The following is a 22,792-nucleotide window of genomic DNA, read 5'->3' as shown; positions in this document are numbered from 1 at the left end:
TGTTCAACAAACCAGATCATGTTTTATATTTTAGATTCTTCAAAGTAGGTGAATGAGAAGGTGTGTCCAAACTTTTGACTAGTACTGTACATAAAAAAATATATTTAATTGTATTGTTAAAATGTGCTCTCTTACCATAGGCTGTATACCAGAAACTTTTACTCAAACTTTTGCCAAGCGTTCATTTCGAACAAATCTTTCAGTGGCTAAATTTTTTTCCCTAACATTTTTTTAATGTTGAAAACTAATTGTCATATTTGTAAAATATAATGCATGTATGCAACTACACCATCAGCATTACCGGCTTCACCATTAAAATACTTCTTGCAAATTGATGCATCAGTAATAGCAATTCAATCATATACATAATAATACATGTGACACTCAGAAAGGACTAGTAAATTCTGATAATATTTGTAGTCTGCAGGTTCATTCTTGTCAATGACTTGTTCTCAGCTTTTCCATTGGTATGTTTTTTGTTTTGTTTTTTATTAAAAAAAATTACATGAGTAAGTATACAGTATTAATGTCAACTAAGTTACAAGTTGCTTTCCATTGGTATAGTTTGACAGGAAAGCAACATTTTGTGATGATATGAAACCCATGTGAATCTGGTTAGAATCTGTAACACTCACAATATGTTATTGTTCGAGTACTTAATCCCTGCTTTTAAGTGCAAATAATAAATGCTAGATTTAATAGCCTTATAAAACAGTTGCTCTCAGATCCCTCCTCAATAGCTTAAGTCAATATTTGAAGTGATGTAGAGGCAATAATTAAATTCATACTTTAATATTTTGAGTAACCTTGGGTCATGGTATGAAATAGGCCTACAAAAGTCATGAGAAAATCCCGGACCCAGACATTAATAACAACAGCTTACAGGGTGTTGTACAACATTCTTTCTGTACTTGGACGCAAGTTTCGCCTCACATTTGGAAAAAATGTCTCATGTTTAACAACCGATCCTTCAACCCTGTCCATGCCGTCAGTGCAACTATGTAATTTATGTTTTGTCAGTTCATACTAGTAAAAGGTTCTGGATACGTAATTGTACTAGCTGGATTGCAAGAAATAACTGGTCCCAGCAAAAAGTCATTTTAATTAAGGTGACTTAGATGTACCAGAGTAATCACTAATCTATTTATTTTCATTCCCTGGCTCCCCTTGTTTTATAGGATCTCTAAAGTAAATGTGCCATTCTTTATCCTTCCTATATCTGTCTATATATTAAACATTTGTTGATTTTTGCTTAATATTATATAATAAAAAACACAGGATAAAAGGAACTCAGAATATTGTATAGTCTGTATTTATTTTGCATAAACATGCTATCTGAAAAGAAACAGCATTGCAAAAAAGGAGTTGCACCATTTTGCAAAGTATGGTTTCAATTTTGTTTTAGGTCTGGCTCAACTGTTCTTAAGAGCTAAAAACATCTGCATTCCCTCCAAACTCTCACAATTACAGTCAGTCTCACACATGTTTGGACTTAAAGTCAAACTGAAATTTGAAATCCCCTCTTTTGTGCATTAGTAAATATAAACTATTTCGAAACTAAAGCTTTACAAAACAGTAGCAACAGCATCACAAACCTCTAAACAAAAGCTCTCAAGCAATCAACGCCTCTCTAGAACAGTTTAGACCAAATCTGAACATTATAACCTTCATAAAAGGTAGGATTTATTGCCCTATTGTTGAATAAGAATGGATGACTTTTAGCTTTGTGTACCTAATAAACTGGCGACTGAGTTTGCATTATCTTGCATATCTTAATCATACAGTTAGAAAAAGACAAAATGCACAATAGACAATGTTAAAGATGTTCATCGATTAATCGAAAGATTTCATCTTTGATTTAGTTATTTTTACACTTTATACTGACGTCCAGTGGTTTCTCAAAATGCAGCAGTGTCATTGAAAGGTGAGTCAATACAGCATGACATCACAGTTGGGTGTGGTTACAGGTGCAACAGAGAACACTTCTTTTGCCACCCACCAGTGTGAACAGTTTTTGCCTCATTTTGTCCTCTTAGCAGGGAGGGGCGTGGCACTGTTAAGATCTAAGAAGCTGGGTAAGATAGTTCTGCAGTAAATTACATTCTATAATATTTGTGTTCTCATTGGTATGGATGGGTGGCCATATATAGATTGAGAAGCAGTATAGCTTATATAGTATACCTAAGCTGCATGTCTTTGGAGTGTGGGATGAAGCCGCAGAGAACCCACGCTGACACGGGGAGAACATGCAAACTCCACACAGAAGGCTGTCCAGCCAGTGAATTGAACCCAGGCCCCTCTTGCTGTGAGGCATCAGTGCTAGCCACTATCGTTCAGCCCTGTGTCAGATCATTGAAGAAAAATATGTTACAGTCTTAATGCCAAAAGGAAAACATTTAGTAAAAGGAAAACTTTTGATGAAAAACACTGCAGCAGTAATCCTGCAGACACAGTTGTTTACTGAAATACAGTAAGATGCGTTTGTGATTAATAGACACAGACTAATTGAGTGGGAGGTGACCTTATATTCTTGGTAATTATCACTGCATACATAATCATCAATTATCAGTTGTTTTACATAAATGTCAAACAATAACTGCAAGCATAAGATGCCTGCAGCAATTATATTTCATAATTTGCAAGCCATTTTTTAATTGAGTCAGTTTCATTCACGTCTCAATGATGAATGGTAATTATTGTGAATGACTCAATAAAAACACAATTAACAGATTATGCTGTGTCACATTAAACTCTAGAATATGTTTTTCCAACTAGCAGCATGAGGTACAAATTAAATAAAAGCGAGAGGGCCCTGGGGAGAAGTGACTCATGGTGACAGTGTTCATGACCACTCTGATCCCCTCCATCCCTCCCAGAGTCTGCTCCCTCTCTCTTTTTGACAATTAAGAAGAAACAGATTTCAGGTAAGAACACACGCCAAATGATTGTTAATGCTGTCGCTGCTCTCCGTTTTAACTCCAACACTTAAAAAAATGTGACATGGGAGGTTTTTTGAAAGCTTGGGCCAGAGGGCAGATAGGGATGTGTGCATGTGCAAACGTGTATTTGTATGTCACATTTTGAAAAGCTTGTTTTCCATTGCCCATTCTTTTTAGCCACGCAGGCGGCTGTGTGGCTATATAGATCTGCCAGTTACGCTGTGAAATATCTCAACAACTCAACACATTGTAACATTTGGTCATCCCTTAGCTTTTCATCTAGTGCCATTATCAGACTAACCCAGCAGTCACATCAATGACCCTTGGTAGTTAAAGTTGATGGAAGATGTTTGCCTTGTGTCCAAATTTAAATGTTTAGATATCTGCCCAGAGAATTGTTTTTGTTGCTGCTGTACACGTTCCTCCTGATGTAAATTTTCAAAATGCATTAGAATTCACTACTGTTTTTGTTTTATTTTGTTATATTTATCTTTTCTAGCAAATGGGATACATCTGCATTTTGTTGTGCAACTTTGTGTTGCATAATGACAATTAATTATCCTTAAATTCATAGTAGGAGAGGATCATCCTTTTAACACAAGTTCATTACCCAGCTCCTTCAGTTACAGTATGTCAAAGTGTCCTTGAGCTAGACACTTGAACCCAAGTTGTTCCTCGAGGCCTTTACTGATGCCCACTGCTCCTATATGCTTTGAATAAGTTAAATGCCAAGGTCAAGTTTCATGTATGCACCTGTATGTATAAGACTATTGAATTAAAACTTGGAACTTAGTCCTGTTCAGACAAGAAGCCAATTTAAACTCTGTTTTATAAGAATGACTTGTGCTTATTGTCAATGACACATCTTGCATACCTCTGCCTAAGCACCAGACCTCAAATTCTGAGAACTTTTCTCAAGGGCATCAGATCATAATTCATTTGAAGAGGAGGTTGAGGAAGGATAAAGTCCAAGAAAATACTGCAGAATCCCCAAGTGAACTGTTCAGTCTGGTTGTAGGCAAGCCAATCAAAATAAATCATAAGAATGAATAAATGCAATACCACAAAAACAGATGTGGTATGATAATTATGTACAAACTTAAATGATTTGAGGGGAGTCAATAAAAATGATTTAAGGTCATTGGTTTCTATAGGTGGTTTCTATTGGGCCTGTTACACTAACAAGCAATATATGAAGTGCTGGCATGGAATATTATAAAAACACATTTACAAGGTTGCATACATTCATGGTAATGCTTCTTTTGTCACATCTTCCCGTGTCCTTTGAAAGCTACAGCAAGAACATATTCTGAGAACAATTAAGGAAAAGGAGATGGATGGAAAGCTCCCCTGATTGACCATTCAATTCAAATTCTATTCTATTCAAAAAAACTTTATTGGCATGCATGTTCAGGTTACATTATTGCCAAAGTAAAATAACATATTATTTAATAATAACATTTTATACAAGAAAAGTAAATAGATAATAACAAGATAAAAAATATACTCTGTTACAGATGTAATCAATAAAAAACATTTACTACAGAGCCATTCACTCATTTCTGTAACATAGGTCTAGTTTGGTTGGTTTTAGGGGCAGCATTGCCTTTAGGGACCACTTTTTTTGTGTACAAAAACACTTGGCTGGACCTGCAGTTAAGCTAAGGTAAGTTGCCAAAGTGCAGTCTCTCACTCAGTAACACGTGGTGGAAAGTGTGTGAAGAAAGAGCCGAGCTATGCTGAAATGGAGCGTTTTTTGGCCTTTGTTGCAACCTCTTATTCTGTTGCCAAAGTTTTTATTTTATATTTTGGTCGATTATCATCAATCCCAATTCTTTCATAACACACATGTTGCATATTTGTTTGATCACTTCCTCCGGCTCTCCTTCAAAGTGACACCACACTCGCAAAATGTTTACACACACACTTACACGCATACACAATTAGACATTATTATTTATGATTTTAATGTTTTCATTTGTGTATTTATTCAGTACACTTATATGCACATATGAAAGAATGCCATTATGGCCTGGTAGTGCAGACCACCAAGGCAAGTGCAAGCATGTCATAATGTTGGAATCTATCTGTTTTTTTGTCTTATTATACATCTGCTTGTGCTGTTGCTTTGACCCAATTAGTATTGTTATTGCCAACCTTAAAATGTGACAAGGTAAAAGACAATGAACTACTGTTTGATTGGACAAATGAGTTTTGAAACAGTGTAACTTTCAGGATCCAATTAAACCTCAAAACTTGTGTTTTCAAGACCAGTGGACTGTTACTGAACAGATACAAAACCAAAATCTTGAAGTAATAAACCATCAAATGTGTTTCCTCTTTGAGTCTTTAGAATTGCACAATACTGTTTTGGATAGCCTCAACAGATAATGACTAAAATTGCCTAGAACGAGATCATTGGGAGACATACAGACTGCGCATAATTTAAAGATGAATTGGCAGAGGCAAAGCATTTATTGCGCAACATGTGCACTATAGTGAGCGGCAAGCCTATTTGACGAGTGGGTGTCTGGTAAAAGGCCCGTATTTCCTCCAGGACAAGAGGGAAAAAAATCTGCAGCAGCGTCAGCTTTCACTGTTCTCACTTGTGATGGTATCAGGTGTACTTTGAACAGGCTTGTGTTTGGTTAAAAACTAGCGTTGCGCACGGTGGGTGGGGTAATGCGAACAGACAAGGTGAGGTCTCCTGTTGTAATACATGCTCAGGCAAAGGGCAGGCTTGAATGGAATCTTTTTCCTGGGAAGACTGTACACTTAAGGATTACCCACTCTTTGGAAATAACTGATCTGAATGTTCACTCAAACCACAATGGAGGCAACGTGTGGTACAACAAAAATCCTGGAGAAGGGTCCTGAATACCTCCGAAAGCAAATAGAACGGGAGAGCGAGACAAAAGGAGGCATGAGTGCTGTGGAGAGGCTCGCTGCAAGCAAACTGAAATATGTCAAAAGCCAGCTGGTGGTCAACTCAACTCAGGAGCCAGTGATCAGTATTGGATCAGTCTCTGTGAGTAGCACTGGGTCTTCCAACCGGAGCTCGAACCGTAGTGGGAATCTTGTCATAGGGAGTAACTCAAGAGGGGCTACATGTGGTGCACAAAACACCATCTCACCCGGGCAGGTACGTCGGTCCAGCTCCAAAAAACGACCGGACTCTCTTCTGCTTCACAGGCAGAAATGTGAGTTACTGAGAATGTCAGCAAATGACCGCAAACACCATATAGCACGCAAGCTGCTGCTCGGCTCCGTGCATAAAAGTGTACCGTTACCTGAGGCCACAGACGTGAAGTGTGGAGCTAATCGCAACAGGGAAATCACCACACCTGAGGGAATAGCAAAGGAATGTGGCTCACATGTAGTGACTTCTCAGTCAGAGAGGAGGAGGAATGGAGCAGCAGAGAAACACAGCAAGGAAAACAGGGATTCTCGGACAAAGGTGACCGCGGGTGTTGCAAGGAAATTTGCTGGTCTCTTAACAGTTCCTGAGTTTGAAACCAGGTCTGGCAAAGGGGTCAGTCGGTCGCACTCTGACATCAGCTCCAGGTACTCCAAAAACTTTGCAGACTTTGATGCTTTTTTCAAGTATTGTGGGCTTGGCGGTGAGATTATTGAGTCTTTGGGGAAGGAGAACTTCTCGGCTTGCTCGGATGAAATTGCGATCAACATCCGGAGTGTCAGCGTTTCTACATCAGACGACGGCTTCTCCAGGAACAGTGGAGACAGCGAAGGGCTACTGGAGGAGGAGTTACATGAAAACATACGTCAGGGGACGTCAGTCATTGAGCGCAATGCAAGGATTATCAAATGGCTGTACAGCTGCAAAAATGCTATAGAGACTGGAAAAAAGTTAAGAGACCTCGATTGAGATGCCAACCTAAGACCTCGACTGTTGTGTAGGTGATATTAACTCCTTGCATTTGCCAGTGGAAAAAGTGACTTCTGGTGTCTGATTGTGTGTCTCTGTGATGCTATCATTGTTTCCTTCGGTTGCTGTTCATAATGTGTGTGTGTGTGTGTGCCAATTTCAGCAGACTTCTGAGAGTAAAGATTTGCTTCTGTTCAAACTTGCATAAAGCCAACTGTTACAGAAATTGAACAGAAAGCCCTGTGTCACACACTGAAACACAACAGCTGTTATTTTCCATTTTTTATCTAATTGCGGTTTACTTTTTATTAAACTGTGCACTCTTCACTGATGTACAGCATGACTGTAATTTAGAGTGCAATGATGCTTTAAAGATCCAAACTTTGTGCACACATGAAGTCACAAACAATGACGCATAAATCCAGAAGGTGACATGGATTTTAATTTGAGCAGTGCTCAGATTCAGCAAAACTGAGCCACCGGCAAAAAAAAAAAAAAACAACTTACTGAACCACTGCTATCCACTGATAATAATAGTACTTTAAATTTCTTCAATTGTATATATATATATAAGTATTTAGTATATATAATACTAAATACTAAATACTTTGCTTAAATAATTCTCTACAACCTTTCATAAAGAGTGCATAATATTTTATTTGACCATAATCTTTAATGGTTAGAAGCTGCTAATAAGAGCACATTTTGGGTTGAAAGATTGTTAAAAAAGGCTTTAATAAGGCGATTAGTGGCTTATAAATGGTCTATAAAACATTAGTAAATCACAAAGTATCAGTTACAACAAAACACAACACGTTAAAAGTGTTAATTTAATATAGTGATAACAGTAATACTAGATAAATGCTTAGAGCAAATGTTGTGAACATTTCATGGTGTCCAATATTCATTTTCATGAATGATATTCTCTAGCAGGGTCTTTAGACAACAACAACAAGCATGCAAGTGATTTAACCTGCTTCTTAAATTTACTATCCAATAAATACACTTGCTCTTTCTCCTCAGGTTTCATGTTGACAGTAATACAACTGGTAAACTCATTAAATCTAACTGCAGCCAGACAAAAAGGCGTGTTGGTTTTGGTCACGTGGTGGGTTGCGGTTATTTTCCAGCCAGAGGAATGTACTTTAATAATCTGCTAGTTTAAATGCAGTGACCCGATGTAAATTAATCCCCTCCTTCCCTCGCATTCTCTGGTTACTTCATCTCTTCATCTCTTCCCCAACGGTATCTGTCGTTCTGTCACTGAGCCAACTTCCTGCTGATCAAGCTCACCTCACCTCTGGCTCTAACTCACTCAACTCTAACTGTGTCGCCATACAACTTTTCACCTCATGCATAGCAGGTCTATCGCAGTTCAGTCACAGCAAACATATTTCTGAGATATTAACATATTCCACATTACCTTAAAAAACAATGACTTAATGCATGTTGAGTGTAGAGTTTTAGCATGATGTCAATGCAGATGCTTTTGAGGGCTAAAATGAGTTCTGCCAAACAACACCACATTTGCCATTTGCAATAAGTGCCACTCAGGGAAGAAGGCTTTACCAGAAACAACTGGGTATACAAAGGCAAAGAGTAGAAGAAACACCAAAAAAATATTTCTCTGAATTCATAGTTTGTAGCATGAATACTGCTGGACATATTAAGCCTTTCGAAATACACTTTATTGGCAACTGCAAGCGGCAAATTATATTTTATTGTCTGTTGAGGCATTCAAGGGGTCTCAAGTGTCTACACCCTAATCCCTGGTTCTTGGCCCACTGGGTTGTAACATGGGTGGAGGAAAAAAGCAATAGACAGACTATAGTTGACTCAATGCGTCAAATAACTTGCCACGAACTCTGTTTTGCTCTCTCACCCGCTCAGACATAATATTTCTGTGAGTATATACACTCATTGCTCAGCTGCACCCATGTTTTAGACACGCCTTTCACCTCTGTAGAAGCCTGGCTGACAATCTCCTATCAAGACAAGTCATGTCATGCCCTCTCCTCTTGTTTGAAGTCACAACTTAGAGTTACTTCTTAAAAATAAGTCAATGATTCAGTTACAGAAAGGGACACTTAACGTTGCATTTGTGGTTCGACCTAAAGAAATGTATCATAAGTGCACAAAGTTTAATTATTGACTGGTATTGCACCCTGCTCTCCTTGCTGTAGTTCTTCTTCGATTGTGATTTTTATTATGTAAAATGCTTACTATTACTAATCCACCATTTAAGACTATGGTTTTGCTGCTGCCTATGTTACACTTGTTTAATACTAGAGTACTGTACATTTTGCTACACAAATAAAGTTATTATTTTTCTTACATAAACTTTTGCTAAAATGTATTAATGGTAACAGGTTGTGTGCACATTTCATCCTATATTGTGTAAAGGATCCTTTGAATATACATAATACAATTAATGGCTTGTCAATAAGGTTGTAGTTGTTGAAAACCTTTTGAATTTACGGTATGTGGCCTAAAGGGGGTGGTATCTGACAACAAGACTGAATCTAATCACTATGTTGAAATCCCAGCAACTCTTTGTTAGCAGGCCAGTCATACTAAACCATTGACTGCACTGTAATCACAGGCCCAGAGAACAATAACCCCATGAACCAGTCTGAATGGATGCTTGAAATGTAATGCTATTGTTAGTTTCTTAGAGGAAGACAAAGAAAAATGTTTTGCAGTAGTATTTTGTCAAAAAAGAAGGTGTAATATCTAATGGCACCTATGTTAAGACCGTATCCCTCCTGTTACAGATAAATATGCATAAATACCTGTCGACTTAAGACTCTTTTAAATCAGACTTATGTTACAAAAATGAAAATATTTGACTTGAGACTTGAAAGCAGAAGTTTTGACCTGTTAAAAATGTAATAACAATCAAACAATGCTAGTCAGGTTATCTGACCATGACTGGCCTCCAAACTAGTTGATGTAACAAAATCATGCTCGCATTAACACTTCTTAAACTCAGATTAGCAACCTTCCACCGTCAACAGATGAACGTGAGAATAGCCTTACAGTGTCAAATCCTGACTTTAATTATTAGGCCTAAGAATTGAGAGGACTTGGTCCCAGCTCTGTTAAACTCATTATTAACACAGCTTTCACAGAACAATGTTCATTGTATCATTTTAGCATTCAGAAAGCTGGAATATCTGCATCCTAACTTGAACTTGCTTTAAAGGGCTTGCGACTTGAATAACTATAAGGCTTGTGACTTGATTCGGACTCGAAGGGACATGAGACTTGACATAGACTCTCTCCAAAAAATAATTTAATGATACTACTGTACATGCCCATCAGAGCGGTTCCCACAACAGTTGAACAAGGACCTAGAGTTAATATAATTTACTATGAGATCTGCTATTGATAAAATAATGTATTCATATTAAAACTCTTTAACATGTTCCTTAATAACCACATCATCATCATCATCATCATCATCATCATCATCATCATCATCATCATCATCATCTCTATCATACACCGCCCAGACGACTGTTCCCAACCCCCATCTCAAAATCAAAACATAAGTACATGTGCGCAGTTCTCTGTCACGTGTAGACGAAGGCCCCAAACAAAACAAAAAGGATAAAAAAGAAAAGAAAATGATTGACAGCTGCAGCCAGCCAATCAGCGACGCTACTCTGGGTCGCAACTAGAGCCGTCTTATGAGAGTCACGTTATCTCCTTTTACTCCAATGGATTTTACCCAGCAATACGGGGTCATGGAGTGTCCATTCTTAAATACAGTTAATGGGAAAGTCTAAATAGTTGCTATACTACTATGTACCATCAGCGCTGTAGAGTTACAGCAAAATGAACCTTAAATGAACCTTAAAAGACATTTACTTTTGTGATACATCTATTGATTTTAGGCTTTGTGAATCTGCCTATATTAATGAACCATACAAGACTAACTGGGGGAAAATACTAAATACAAAATAATCATATTAAATATGTCTTCTGTTATTGTATTATGTAGGGAATCTTGTTGGTCTATATTAGTAACCTGCTTCAGTAATGATGCAGGTCAGGAGTGCTGACTTGATCTGAGTGAGCTCGTTCTTAAAGGACATCCTAAAACCTAAAATGCAACTCAAGGAGCTAGGAGGCTTGCCAGAGGAGTGACAAGCAAGTAAAAAAAACAATGCATCCTTTGCAGAAGTCTTAAAGGCACACTTAAAAACAAATAAGAGTCTTGACACACAACTGTAAAGATCTCAAACCACGGCTGAGCTCTACAAATGTAACCATTCTTTATTGTCGGCTATTCATAAATTGTATTATTTAAGATGATCAGATGCGCAATCAAGCTTTTTGCTGTTCAGTTAAATGTAGAACCTTGTAAGGTGCTGTTCTAACCACATTTCTTGATGACATTCACCTGATAATTATGTTTCTATACTTCATGTAGGCTGATGAATCATGTGACGATCAAGCATTTTTGGATTCTCTACTGTTCTTTACTCTTTTTTACTGTATTATTGCTAATTTGCTTATTTATAATACTTATTTTGATCTTGTTTTTATTTACTATGTCTCTTGTTTGCACTATCCTCTTCCCCGCTGCAGGACTAATAAAGGATTATCTTATTATAATAGTTAAAATAGTTTTTTCTAATAGTTAAAATAGTTTTTTCTGTCTGTAAATATAATATTTCAGTTATTGTTGATTTTCTACTGTTTTTTATTGCTTATTTATAATACTTGTTTTTTTTATTTTCATTTTTTTACTTTTATCTTGTCTTTCTTCTACTATGTCTCTTGTGTGCACTTTACTCTACGCTGCTGTAAACCTGCAAATTTCCCCGCTGCGGGACTAATAAAGGATTATCTTATTTTATCTCATCTTATTTTGAACTTCTGCTTACGCGACTCTTTCTTTACACGGCTCTGGGCTCTGGTAGCAACAAGGTGAATGGTGACGTTTCGTCCAATCAGAAAAGCTTCAGGGGGGCGTGAACGAATTCCTGTCTCCACACTGTGCGTGTGTACTTCTGTCAATATCTCCTGCACGGCAGCCAGAAGACACACAAGAAGCAGAAACAGACGAAACAACAAATAGGGTCTCTAAAGGTTTGTTCAGCCCTTTTGTAGAAAGTCCCAAATGCTGTTATAATGCAGGTTAAATTCATTATTTTCGTTGAACCGACTGACAGCTTGCATTGTTTTCATGTTTTACTGTTATGTGTTGACAGTGTTTGCTGTTATTTTTCCAAATGCTCAATTTAAATGCGTTATTGTCGTTGTCAGGGGTGTTTTTATAGCAATTTGGCTCACTTTGCATACCAGTATTGACCTTTATTATCGCTTTAGCATGCCCAATATAGATATGGTTCATAAATCTAATGGCCCTCTTGTTTATTGAGCAGCTGTCAGACAATAACACGATAATAACCCGTAGTTGTAGACTACAGACAGAAGCTGTGGCAGCAAAGAAAGGACGTCATAGTCAGTTTTCTTGTCCTTATTTAATCACTACTGAACACGTGTTGTTGAATTGTAAATGTCACTGTATAGCAATACTATGTTTTCAACATCTGAGTTCATGTGTTTTTTATTCCTCTTTTTAAAATGCCAAGAAGGTCATTTCAAGTGGTGCAATTTAAAAAAAAACTTGGATAAAATGGTCCCTTGTTTTTCTTGGATCAAATGTCTGACAGAATATAACTTTATGGATGGATTCTCTTAGGTAGCTATGATGTTCTAGTTTAAACTTTTCTTCTTGAATTTTATTGTTTTAATTTCCCTAATCAAATTTCAGCTGCAACATTTTGTTTAACTTGACTTTAATTTAAATATAATAATATTTATTTTGTATTATTATTTACAGTTACTTATTATGGCCTTTCTTTGCTCCCATATAAGCCAGAGTACAAAATAATAATTCCTTCATCTTGTTAACCCTCCAGGTGTTTCAGGTTGAAGCGACCATCTCTGCTCAGAGTCCCCTCCAGCTAAAATGCCTTTCTTGGGCAAGGACTGGAGATCTCCAGGCTGGAGCTGGACAAAGACAGAGCATGGCTGGAGGAGGGTTTTCCTCTATGGACACGAGTTGGAAGATAACAGAGAAATAGACTTAAAAGAGTAAGATCATATCATCTTTATCTGCCTTTAATGGTTTTGTTACCAGTGTTAAACTTTATATGGTCAATGAGTCATTCATTAATCAAGTTTATTAATTAATCAAATGTAATGAAAGAAGGTATTTCTTATTGCAATTTTTTTGTAAAATTTGCTTGTGCCTTAATAGATTCACAGATTTAAGGAGTCGTTACAACATGTTACATAGTTGAACTACAATGTTTCCCTATCAGGATATATTTGCTTATTATACAGTAATATTACAATTACTTCTGTAAATTGGTAAATAAAAATACTTAAGAAACTAAAAGTTACAGTGAATATAAAAACATTTTCTAAGCCCATCAGAATTAGAGTTTGCTCAGAATCTAGCCAAAGTTAATAAGATTGTATTAGCCCTGAATCTCCTGTTTAAATTTAACACTAAAGATTGATTACAGATGCCAAGGCTGACTTTGTGTGTTGACTTGGTAGTCAGACATCTTCCAACTTCCACAAAATACCTCAAAAGTATTCTAAAGAGAGGATTCCCCTTATTAAACAGAGGATAGTAGAAAGTTAACAGGAAGAGAGAGTTCGGTTATTATAAGAAACAGAGGCAGTTTGTTGTGGTTGTCCTTTAACCATGACTATAAATGATCTGTTTTTACCACGGATGATTGTTGTTTGCTGTGGTTGATGTATTTATGTCAGCTACAGTACGTGTTAATGCCTCGCGCCAAACCAAATTCTGTTTTTGGTAGAAACGCTTAATAGATAAAAGAAAGAGCGGCAGAGATTCCGTTTTTAATAATAGCTACTCAGTGCCAGAGAGGAAAAAACATTGTTAACTTTTACCACAGCTGCAGCTGAAAGTCTTTGATGAGGGGCTTTGCATCCCACAATTGCAGCCTGTTATGGTCAAAGAGGCGCCAACGCAACAAAGAGTAAAGTAAAGGGTTGTGTTTAGACACTTTTACATGACAATCTGAAGTATTGAGGTCAGGTGTTTTTGTGTGTGAACTGAGTTGACCGTCTTCTGCAAACTATCCCCAGAAGCAATACACACAGTCTTGTTGTTTACGAACACACACTGGAAACAAGTTTTGCCACCTGGTTGTTTTACAGTGAGCTGTTGTAACTTACTAACACTGACTCAACCTGCGAAGGTCGGTCTAAAAAAAGTCTTTATTGTAAATGTTTCGTGAGGTCGGGTTTTTGCTATATGATCGACTGACTGACCGACAAACTGAGTGCTGTTACAATGTGGTAGAATTATTTAATTACAGTATATCAACTACATTTGTAGTCATGGTAAAGCCTCAAGAAAGAGGAATATACCTGATGTCTCACTTCTTAATTTACCCAATATTTCTATTTAACACAATGCTCAGCTCGATTGTTCCACTACCTCACAAACCCTTTGTCAATGCATGATGAAGTAAGTCTTTAGATAAAGCTCATAACACAATAATAGTAAGTAAGTCAGTCAGTTGTGGACTGTGTTCAGTATTTGTCTTCTGGAGTTACTTTTGGATGTTTGCAACTGGTGCAACATGTAAATCCTGTCACAGGGGTTCTTGCTTTGAATTGTGTGATGAATGTTAACATACCACTTTTCCTGACAGGAGCAAACAAGAAGACAACTTGTAAGTTGAGCTTATATAGCGCCACCCACCCAAAAAAAAAAGTACAATTAAGTTAAGTCAAGTCAAACATTTAATGATGTGCCCCGATTAATAAAAAAAGTTCTAATAATTAAATATATGCAGAAAAGAAAAACTAATAACTGCTTTAAAAAAAATTAAAAAGATTCTAAAGACAGCAGTTTGTTTTTGAGTAGGTGTGTGTAAAGAGGAAAGAATTGCAGTTTTCAGCGGGGATAGCGAGATACACCAGCTCACGAGCAAACAGTGTATAAACAGTCAACAGCATGCTGGTGTTAACTCAGCACCAGTTGCCGATATCTCCCGCAAGCCACAGTATTGCCTCATTTGCTTGTCAGCAGTCTCTTAACAAAAAAGGCACAGCAACATTGGAAAAATAACTAATGACATCATCCGTTGAAATTGGCCTCTTTCCAAATGCATTGTCACTCAGAAAGGCCAGTGACTTCATGCAGCAGAGGCACATTTGTCAGACTAACACATGTAGGCCAGAAAGAAAGAAGAGCATTATGATGGACACTGGCCTGGTGCACAGTGTTACAGAAGTAGTTTAGATCCCAAATGTATCTCTTAATGTTAACAAACATTTATCTCACACCTTGATTGTTTAGTCATTTTGCGGATGTCAAAGCATGCACTAAATGCAACTTGAATGCATCTATCTAAGAGCGACAAAGAGAAGTGTAACAGCTAAACGTCAGCCTACTTGCATTCTTGTTTTCTTCCTTGTCCATATTTACTTGCTACATAACCCTCGTCCCTTTGGCTCATGTATTTCAGGATACAATTTAAACATCCACAAATCCTTCTGAACATTCCTGCTGCTGTGTGTGATGTATGTTATTGGCTCTGTCGCGGCCGGTGCTCCGTATGCAACCCGTGTTAAAAAGCCAAGCTGGTTACCGTGCTCGCATGTGGGTTTGTGTGTTTGCCTGAGCAATTGGATAAATGGATTACCGTTCTGTTGTCTTCACAGACGAGCAAAGCCGTGCCTTCAGTTATGCTGGAGAGAAAAGTAAATTAGTTTCATGATCCAAAAGCATGCGTGTTAAAATCAGCCACATTGTGACTCGTCATTTTGTTGGAGTAAACATTTCCTCCAGCTTCTGAAAGCTCACAAACAAAACACAGCCCTTGTATTTTACATATGATTAAATATCCTGTTGAGTGTAGTCTGGGACCTGTTGCAGGGTGAGGAGTTTGGTATGTGTTGCAACAATTTAGCAGTCATTTTCTAAGGAAGCAAAGGCTTACTATTAATCTTCAATTAAAAGGATTTTATATGAGACGCAGAGACTCTTCCAGTCATGTTGAATGTATCATGATCCTTATACTTTGTGGATACTTAGTGTTCCAAGATTTTCTTGATTCATCTTTCTTTCTAATATCAGAAAATAGTTAAATATGCCTATTATAATGTTTTTGAGCCCATAGATGGTTACTCCGATATCCTGCAGATACTCAGTGTTTGCAGGAGGGAAGATTGAAGGATCATGTCCTTGTTGACTTAATTGTAATGATTATAATGTCACAATTTGACATCGGTCTTAGCCTGCTTATTTTTACTTTTTTCGTCCAAAATGAAGCCACTAGATATATTACCAGAAGTATTTATGGGCCTTTATATTCTGTTTGGTTTCTTCTGTGCCGTTAAGGATGGACGTCAGTAAAAAGAAGTCACCCACTCCCTCCAGGCCTCGTTACACTGGTTTGTGATTGTATGTCAGGTACACCGGTCACACTCGTATAAAAGGGTATTAACACATTCCTCCCATGCCTTCTCTGTCCGAACAGGGTCTGCAATGACAACAATGAGAATCTGTTTGTTGAAGATGTGTGTGAACTCGCCACCTCAAAGAGGAAAAAGGACCTCTACAACAATAGCACCAAATCTCAGTGTGAGTTTCAGCAACACATAATCCCTATTGAGACTTAGTGAGGAGTCTGTGGTACAAAAAAAAAAAGCACAGCAGAAATAAAGGGAAAGACTAGTCATAAATTGCAGTGAAGGGACCACTAGCATTATCACCCGAGTTAGTCAGTTGGTTTTAGATTTAGTGAGACAAAAGGCAACATTTTCCGTTTTTTGGGGAAATGCTGTGTAGCATATGTGGCTTTTAAAATTGATTTGAGTGCTCCGGTCACGAATTGTGGTGTGGACCCAAAAGCAGAACGACCAGGAGACAGATAAGGTTCTGGAGCTTTATTCAAAGCTGAGAACACAGCAGACAGACAGGCAGGATATGACTCACAGAGGGAAACAGGCAGGGGATCAGGCAGACGGAAACCAGAGGAAGCGGAGGCTAAACTCGGGGTCGGGGACAGAAGGCTGAGTCGTTGACCAGGGCACAGGCAAGGCAGGGAAGTGCTGGCAGGCAGGCAGGAAATCAGTCCATGGGAAATTGCTGGAAGGTCTGACATAAATGCAACGATCTGGCGGTGAGTGAGTGAGTGGATGACCGGGGTTGATATACTGCAGAGTTGATGAGTAGATTGAAGGCAGGTGTGTGGCTTGGAGCAGGTGAGTATGCTTGGCAGTAATCAGGGAGCTGGGGAGAGTGAGAGGGGTGACACGCCCACCTCACAGACACACACACACACACAGATAAACAAACAAGGGAGCAGAGGAGACACAAGGGCAAGGGAAGACACATGAAACACAAGGAATAACCAGAGACATGGCCATGGCCATGACAGCTCCTCATTTCCACATATGCTAGACAGTTTAACAGCGGTGGAATGTATCTACCTATTTACTGTAGACTTCCATTATATGCTATTTTATACTTGTACATCATTGAATTTCAGAGGGAAATATTGTTCTTTTTACCCCACAACATTTATTTAACAGCTGTTGTTAATAGATGCTTTGCAGTTTAAAGGTTTGGTAATGTTCTTCAAAAATCGGTTTTGCTATATGTTTCAATTCTAATTACTTCCCGACAATACTTCAATCAATCAAATGCCCTGACAAAAAAAAATGTAATCAGTAATCAGTGGCTGTCAAAAGGGATGTAAACACTAAAAGGCATTATCTGATGAATAATGTGTTTGGTTTTTCCTTGTCCAGTTGTTTTTGTGGATAAATGGATCTACGTACAAAGCAGGAGCACAAAAGAAGTGAGTGCTGCAGCTGTTACAAGAATTTTTTCATATGAAGTCTGTTGATTGAAACAGCAGAATGTATTTGAAATAAATGTATGCGTGTGTATTTTTGTGTTAAAACACAGCGACATGTATACTCCACGCTTGGTGAAGCCCTCAACCGTCTAGACTTTTCCAGTGCCATTCAGGACTTGAGAAGATTCAACTACGTTGCAAAAGTGAGCGATGATGATCACACAAAATGTTTTACAAATCGTACATGCGACTCTTACTCTAACAGTATAACTCTGTTTTCTCTTATAGCTTTTCCAGCTAATAGCAAGGACTCAGCTGACATCTTTGAGTGGAGCTGCACAGAAAAACTATTTCAATATACTGGAGAAGATTGTACGAAAGGGTAAGGAGGCCTGAGACGGAGATATTGTATAGACATTTTGTAAGCACATTTTTTTTTGCACCCTAGACCCAATTTAGAATGCCAGATGTAAAGTCATACTTTTAAAAATAATGCAGTGTTTGCTTTTAAATTGTGGTTGAAGAAAGAAATATAATGTTGTGTCTTTTCAGCAATACATTTATGAAGGATTTTTATTTTCATTTTCCGTAAATTCAGTTATAGGTAATTAAGTTGGGAGAAGGAAATATTTTGTTCAATTATGTTTTGGCTGCTTTTCTCTTTAAATATTTGTTTCGTTTGTTTAATATTTGTTTTGTGTTTTTTTGATGTTTTTAAATGTCACTACTAGTTCTAGATGACCACTACAATCCGCGCCTTGTCAAGGATTTGCTGCAGGACCTGAGCTTGACGCTGCACAATTTTACTATCCATGTTGGAAGGTGTGTCCTCGTTGGCAACGTCAACATCTGGATGTGCCGACAGGAGACCATTCACAAATGGAAGCAGCAGGTCGACAACCTGCAGTTCCCCAAGGTAGAAGTTTACTGGTGTTTGTGTGTGCGTCTGCATGTTTGTATTCCAACGTGTTTAGTCAATCCCAAGACTTGCTTTAGCGTGCTCTGGGCCTCAACACGCCTTTAGGTCCAATTTAAGCTGCTTGTGTTTAAATGTGACTTTTAAAAAGGGAACAAGTGCAGTAGGTTTGCATCTACTGGCCTCTGTGCTGCTGAGGAAGCGCCACTGCTCACTTCACATGCTGAATTTAATGAGTGAAGAACAGGAAATATATAAGGGAAGGTATTGGAAACTAACCTGTTGGACCTGGTAATTTAAATTTCAACTGTGTATGAATCGTCACATGTCTTTCTATGTGGTAACCTCTCATGTCCTGTAGGAATATTTGAGCTTTTTTGTTCAGTCCAGCTCTGAAATTTAATGTGTCGCTCTTAATTGTCTTCCCAGCAAATGTGCAACAGCATGACATTCAACGACTTGCCACTACACATGCAGGACAAGATCCTTGGCAAGTTATCTGATGCCTATGACATCATCAACGTCGGGCAGGCCATGCCTGCTCTGCACAGCCTCAGTGAGGACAGGATACTGTGGAAGAAACTCTGCCACTTTCACTTCTCAGACAAACAGGTGAGAGAACGAATTTAATTTAATCAGATAAAACTTTCAATTACAGTTTATGGTTAAGCATCGAAAGAGATGTCTTCTAAGTAGTTCACCTGTTGACCACTAGGGGGCAGAATTGCCCAGTTTTTTCACAGCTCACGTGCACAAACACACTATCTCACACACATCGCATAAACACCCATTCAGGATTGGTGTTAATGATAATTAATTTATTATATCTAATTACACTTTGCCCAAGTTCTGAATACATATCCGTCCCCTGTGTTTTGGTTGTTTTCTAAATTGTGTGTTAATCTTCCATTCGTGTGCAGTTCTGTAGGAATTTGGTCCTATCCCGCAGTGATAAAGTGGACTGGAAGCTGATGTACTTCACCCTAAAGAGATATTATCCAATGAAAGAGCAGTACGGTGACACCTTGCACTTCTGCAAAAACTGTAACGTCCTCTTCTGGAAGGTAAACAAAGAGACTGCAAACCTGCAACCCCATACATGTTATCTAGGAAACACCGTGTGACTAGCCAGTAAGGTTCACCAGACTGAAAGTAAATTACTAGTTGTACATTACATCGGAGGAAAAATAAATAAAAACACAAATAACAGTCTTAAAAACAAACATCAACATAAAATAAAATCACATAAAAGACAACACAGACTAAAAACAATCAGTAAACTGAATTAATCCCAAAAAAGATTTCATGTTAAGGCAAGGATATTCAGTGCTCAAATAATCCTTAAGCCTGTTTTTTTTTCTTATATTGCATGCTTATGAAATAATGTAGGTTAAATTATCTCAGTTCACACAAAAGAAAAACAGCCTTTGGTTCTATAGTAGAAACCTAATTTCACCTTGACGCAGAGTGTGTGTACAGAAAATGAAACCTGCACTGTTCAAAGAGAGGTTTCTCACAGACCAGATATCTATTGGACTGTACGTAGGTCAGAGAGGAGAGTCTATCAATTCAAGTATCAAGTTTGTACCAGAGCACATTGTATTCCCTTGGCCAAACAGACAAAACATCCATTATCGTTTGGTACACTCTTTGGAACACAATCCATCGTTCTCAAAGAGACGTTGGTCCAACCAACCAGCTTCTCTCACATTGGTATCTGTCTCTAGCATGCCGTGGGAAAGGCGTTCAATAGTAATTGAAATCTCAAGTTAATACTGTAAATATTAAGAAATATTTGGAGAAAATAAAATCATTGGTAAAACTTGAGGACAGTGTGAAAAAAAAGCTCCATGTTCTGATTATTCAATAGGAACTAATGAGTCACACAAATAAGCATACATTATCAATGAGGTAATGATTAGCCTTTTTCCTCCACCAGTACATTTGTTCTTACATATCGGTCAGAGATCAAACAGATTACTTGTTTGCTTTCATTGACACAGGAGATCTGACCTTAAACCATCTATACATACTAACAGTACTTGGATGTACAATGCAGCTGTTCCTCCAGTATCTGCCCCTTCTTTTTGCTATTATTTGCTTAACACAAAATCTTGTTTTCCTCCTCGACTGGGTCCCTATTCTGTTTAACCTCTGCCCTCTTTGCGCCCCTCTCCTTACTTGTCCCCCTTCCTTCCCGGCTCTTCTCCTGGTTCCCCCTCTCCCTGATTCCTTAAGGACGGCCACCTGGCTTTGTTATTCAAGGTATTTTCCGTCCCAGTATGTGTCATGTTTCCCCCATGGTCGCACTTGTTACTTATCTTTTTCCATGTGTTAAGCTTTGTCTTGTTCTATTCTCAGTATCTCTTGATGTCATCATGTTTTTCCTGAGGTGTGTTTAGTAAACACTGCCGCTCTTTGTGCTGACTTTTTAATGACCACTTTTCCTAAAGTTCATAAATTCCTCTGAATGTTGAGTTCATGTGTCTGAAAGAAAACAGTCAGTTGTCTTTTACTTGAACATAAATGTTTCTCTGTGTAAACTAATGTCAGGTTGCACCAGTTACTTGTAAATCTATCACTAAATCTGTGTTGAAGTCCTTCCATGTTCTTCATAAATACTGGCCTCCCTTCTTTCTAACAATATGGTTGTTGACTGTATTCCAGGACTGTGGCCATCCATGCACTGCCAACGATCCAGACAGCTGCCTCATGCCCGTTTCTCCACAGCACTTTATCGACCTCTTCAAGTTCTGAACCCTCCATGTTGGTCATCAAGCGAACCGCCGTTTACTCTCACTCCCAAACCAAGAGTGTGTGCGAGACCTCAAGGTCGTTTACTCAAATACAAAGGGCTTCAACTGAAAGAGATTACCTTTTTTTTAATGTCTTCATTTCTTTACGCACAAGTGTTTCCATAAGACAAAGGAAAGTTTGTAGAATGTCAAGAATGTTGCTAACGGTTGAAATATAAATAACTTTTTTGGTTTTTCCTCCTCCTGCACAAATGTTTGTCTTTTTATCAAAAAAGGCTATTCATGAGAGGAAAGGCAATAATAATATTAAAAATGTAATATGTGAAATGATTTATATGTAAAAGGAATTGTAGCATGTTTATGGTAGATAAGTGGTGATAGGTAATGTCTAAGCGGTTGTTTATTTTAATGGAAAAAGGTGAATATTTACAGTGTGGCAGAATAAATGACTCTTGTTAATTGTTTATTTAATGGGGTTAACTATTCTGCTTTTTGTTCTGTTTTGGTGGTATTTTAATAATAGGGTGGTATAACTGAATGAATGTCATGTTTGAGTCTCTGTTTACATACTGTACGTTGTCATTTGTGAATACTTGCTGTGCTCTGTGTACATTGAAAGCGTCAACACTAAGAGAAAATAATGTCGAACTCCATAGGTTATTAAAATCTACTTTTGTCAGTTCTGTCAAATGACAGAGAGAGGAAATGTTAAATGTTATTTATGGGGGGAAATTGTTTTGAATCCTTCCTCCAACTTTTGTAATATTCCAATGCTGTCCCAATACTACTGGTGGAACCATCATGACTTTTGTGGGACATGAACTAGCTATAAATAATTAAACATTTCTAAAAACTTGTTTCTGTTCTTCATTTTATACTTGGGAGACACAAGGAATTATTTGAACTGTTAACTTGTATAAAGATCATTTTTAGAACTGTAGTTTCCACTCCTTGGATTTGCATAGAAATGTCTTCCTACTTTAGCAAGGAAACTAGTTTGTCATTGACAGCAGCAGCAAAGTTTAAATTTTTCCCTCTTATGCTCCAGTGTCAATCTTTCTAAAAGCAGTTAAATGGAAAGAAAGAGGAAATAGAAAGTCATATTTGTGCGCAATTTAAAGTATTTGGAAATCAAGGTAGAGTGTTATGTTACAGAACAATACTTTTCATAATAACTTAACAGTATGGTTAAATAGACCTTTTCTGATTTGTCAACTCTTAGTGAAAACAAAAGTACATCAAGAAGTAGATTAACTCGGGACTTGTTCTGTCAAAATGTAGATTTTTCCTGGTTTGGTCAAACGGTTTCAATACAAATTTTTTGCACTATTGATACACTCTAGCCAAGAAATAGCCAAGAAAAGTCCTCATTTACAAATTTTGTTATAATTATCTTTTAAAGCTACTACAAGGAACTTCAA

General features: G+C 37.7%; 2 protein-coding genes across 3 annotated transcripts; both read left to right on the top strand.

Annotated features, from left to right (window-relative positions):
* The first annotated feature begins 5,659 nt into the window (after positions 1 to 5,659).
* fam110c (family with sequence similarity 110 member C) lies at positions 5,660 to 6,964 on the top strand. Its single transcript, XM_054618988.1, has one exon. The coding sequence runs from the start codon at positions 5,752 to 5,754 to the stop codon at positions 6,823 to 6,825; it is 1,074 nt and encodes a 357-aa protein (XP_054474963.1). The 5' UTR covers positions 5,660 to 5,751; the 3' UTR covers positions 6,826 to 6,964.
* A 4,901-nt stretch (positions 6,965 to 11,865) lies between these two features.
* On the top strand, positions 11,866 to 22,191 carry fbxo25 (F-box protein 25). Of its 2 annotated transcripts, XM_054618558.1 has the most exons (11): positions 11,866 to 11,925; positions 12,762 to 12,936; positions 16,374 to 16,477; positions 17,650 to 17,699; positions 17,810 to 17,902; positions 17,988 to 18,081; positions 18,431 to 18,615; positions 19,045 to 19,227; positions 19,536 to 19,679; positions 20,854 to 20,880; positions 21,283 to 22,191. In XM_054618558.1, exons 2-11 carry the CDS (start codon positions 12,812 to 12,814, stop codon positions 21,370 to 21,372), a joined length of 1,095 nt encoding a protein of 364 aa, XP_054474533.1. In that variant the 5' UTR covers positions 11,866 to 11,925; positions 12,762 to 12,811; the 3' UTR covers positions 21,373 to 22,191. The 2 variants fall into 2 exon arrangements, with proteins under 2 accessions (XP_054474533.1, XP_054474534.1); XM_054618559.1 differs by lacking the exon at positions 20,854 to 20,880.
* The last annotated feature ends 601 nt before the right edge of the window (positions 22,192 to 22,792 follow it).

Source organism: Anoplopoma fimbria, chromosome 18 (genome assembly GCF_027596085.1).
Source record: "Anoplopoma fimbria isolate UVic2021 breed Golden Eagle Sablefish chromosome 18, Afim_UVic_2022, whole genome shotgun sequence".
NCBI classification, from domain to species: Eukaryota; Metazoa; Chordata; class Actinopteri; order Perciformes; family Anoplopomatidae; genus Anoplopoma; species Anoplopoma fimbria.
Note: the sequence above shows the minus strand (reverse complement) of the source record. Positions and strands in the feature narration are given on the sequence as shown.

Coding starts and splice junctions, on each gene's coding strand:
- fam110c (XM_054618988.1), top strand. CDS start 5,752: ATGTTCACTCAAACCACAATGGAGGCAACGTGTGGTACAACAAAAATC.
- fbxo25 (XM_054618558.1), top strand. CDS start 12,812: ATGCCTTTCTTGGGCAAGGACTGGAGATCTCCAGGCTGGAGCTGGACA. Junction 12,937..16,373: donor AGAGAAATAGACTTAAAAGA/GTAAGATCATAT, acceptor CTGTCCGAACAG/GGTCTGCAATGACAACAATG. Junction 16,478..17,649: donor CAATAGCACCAAATCTCAGT/GTGAGTTTCAGC, acceptor TTCCTTGTCCAG/TTGTTTTTGTGGATAAATGG.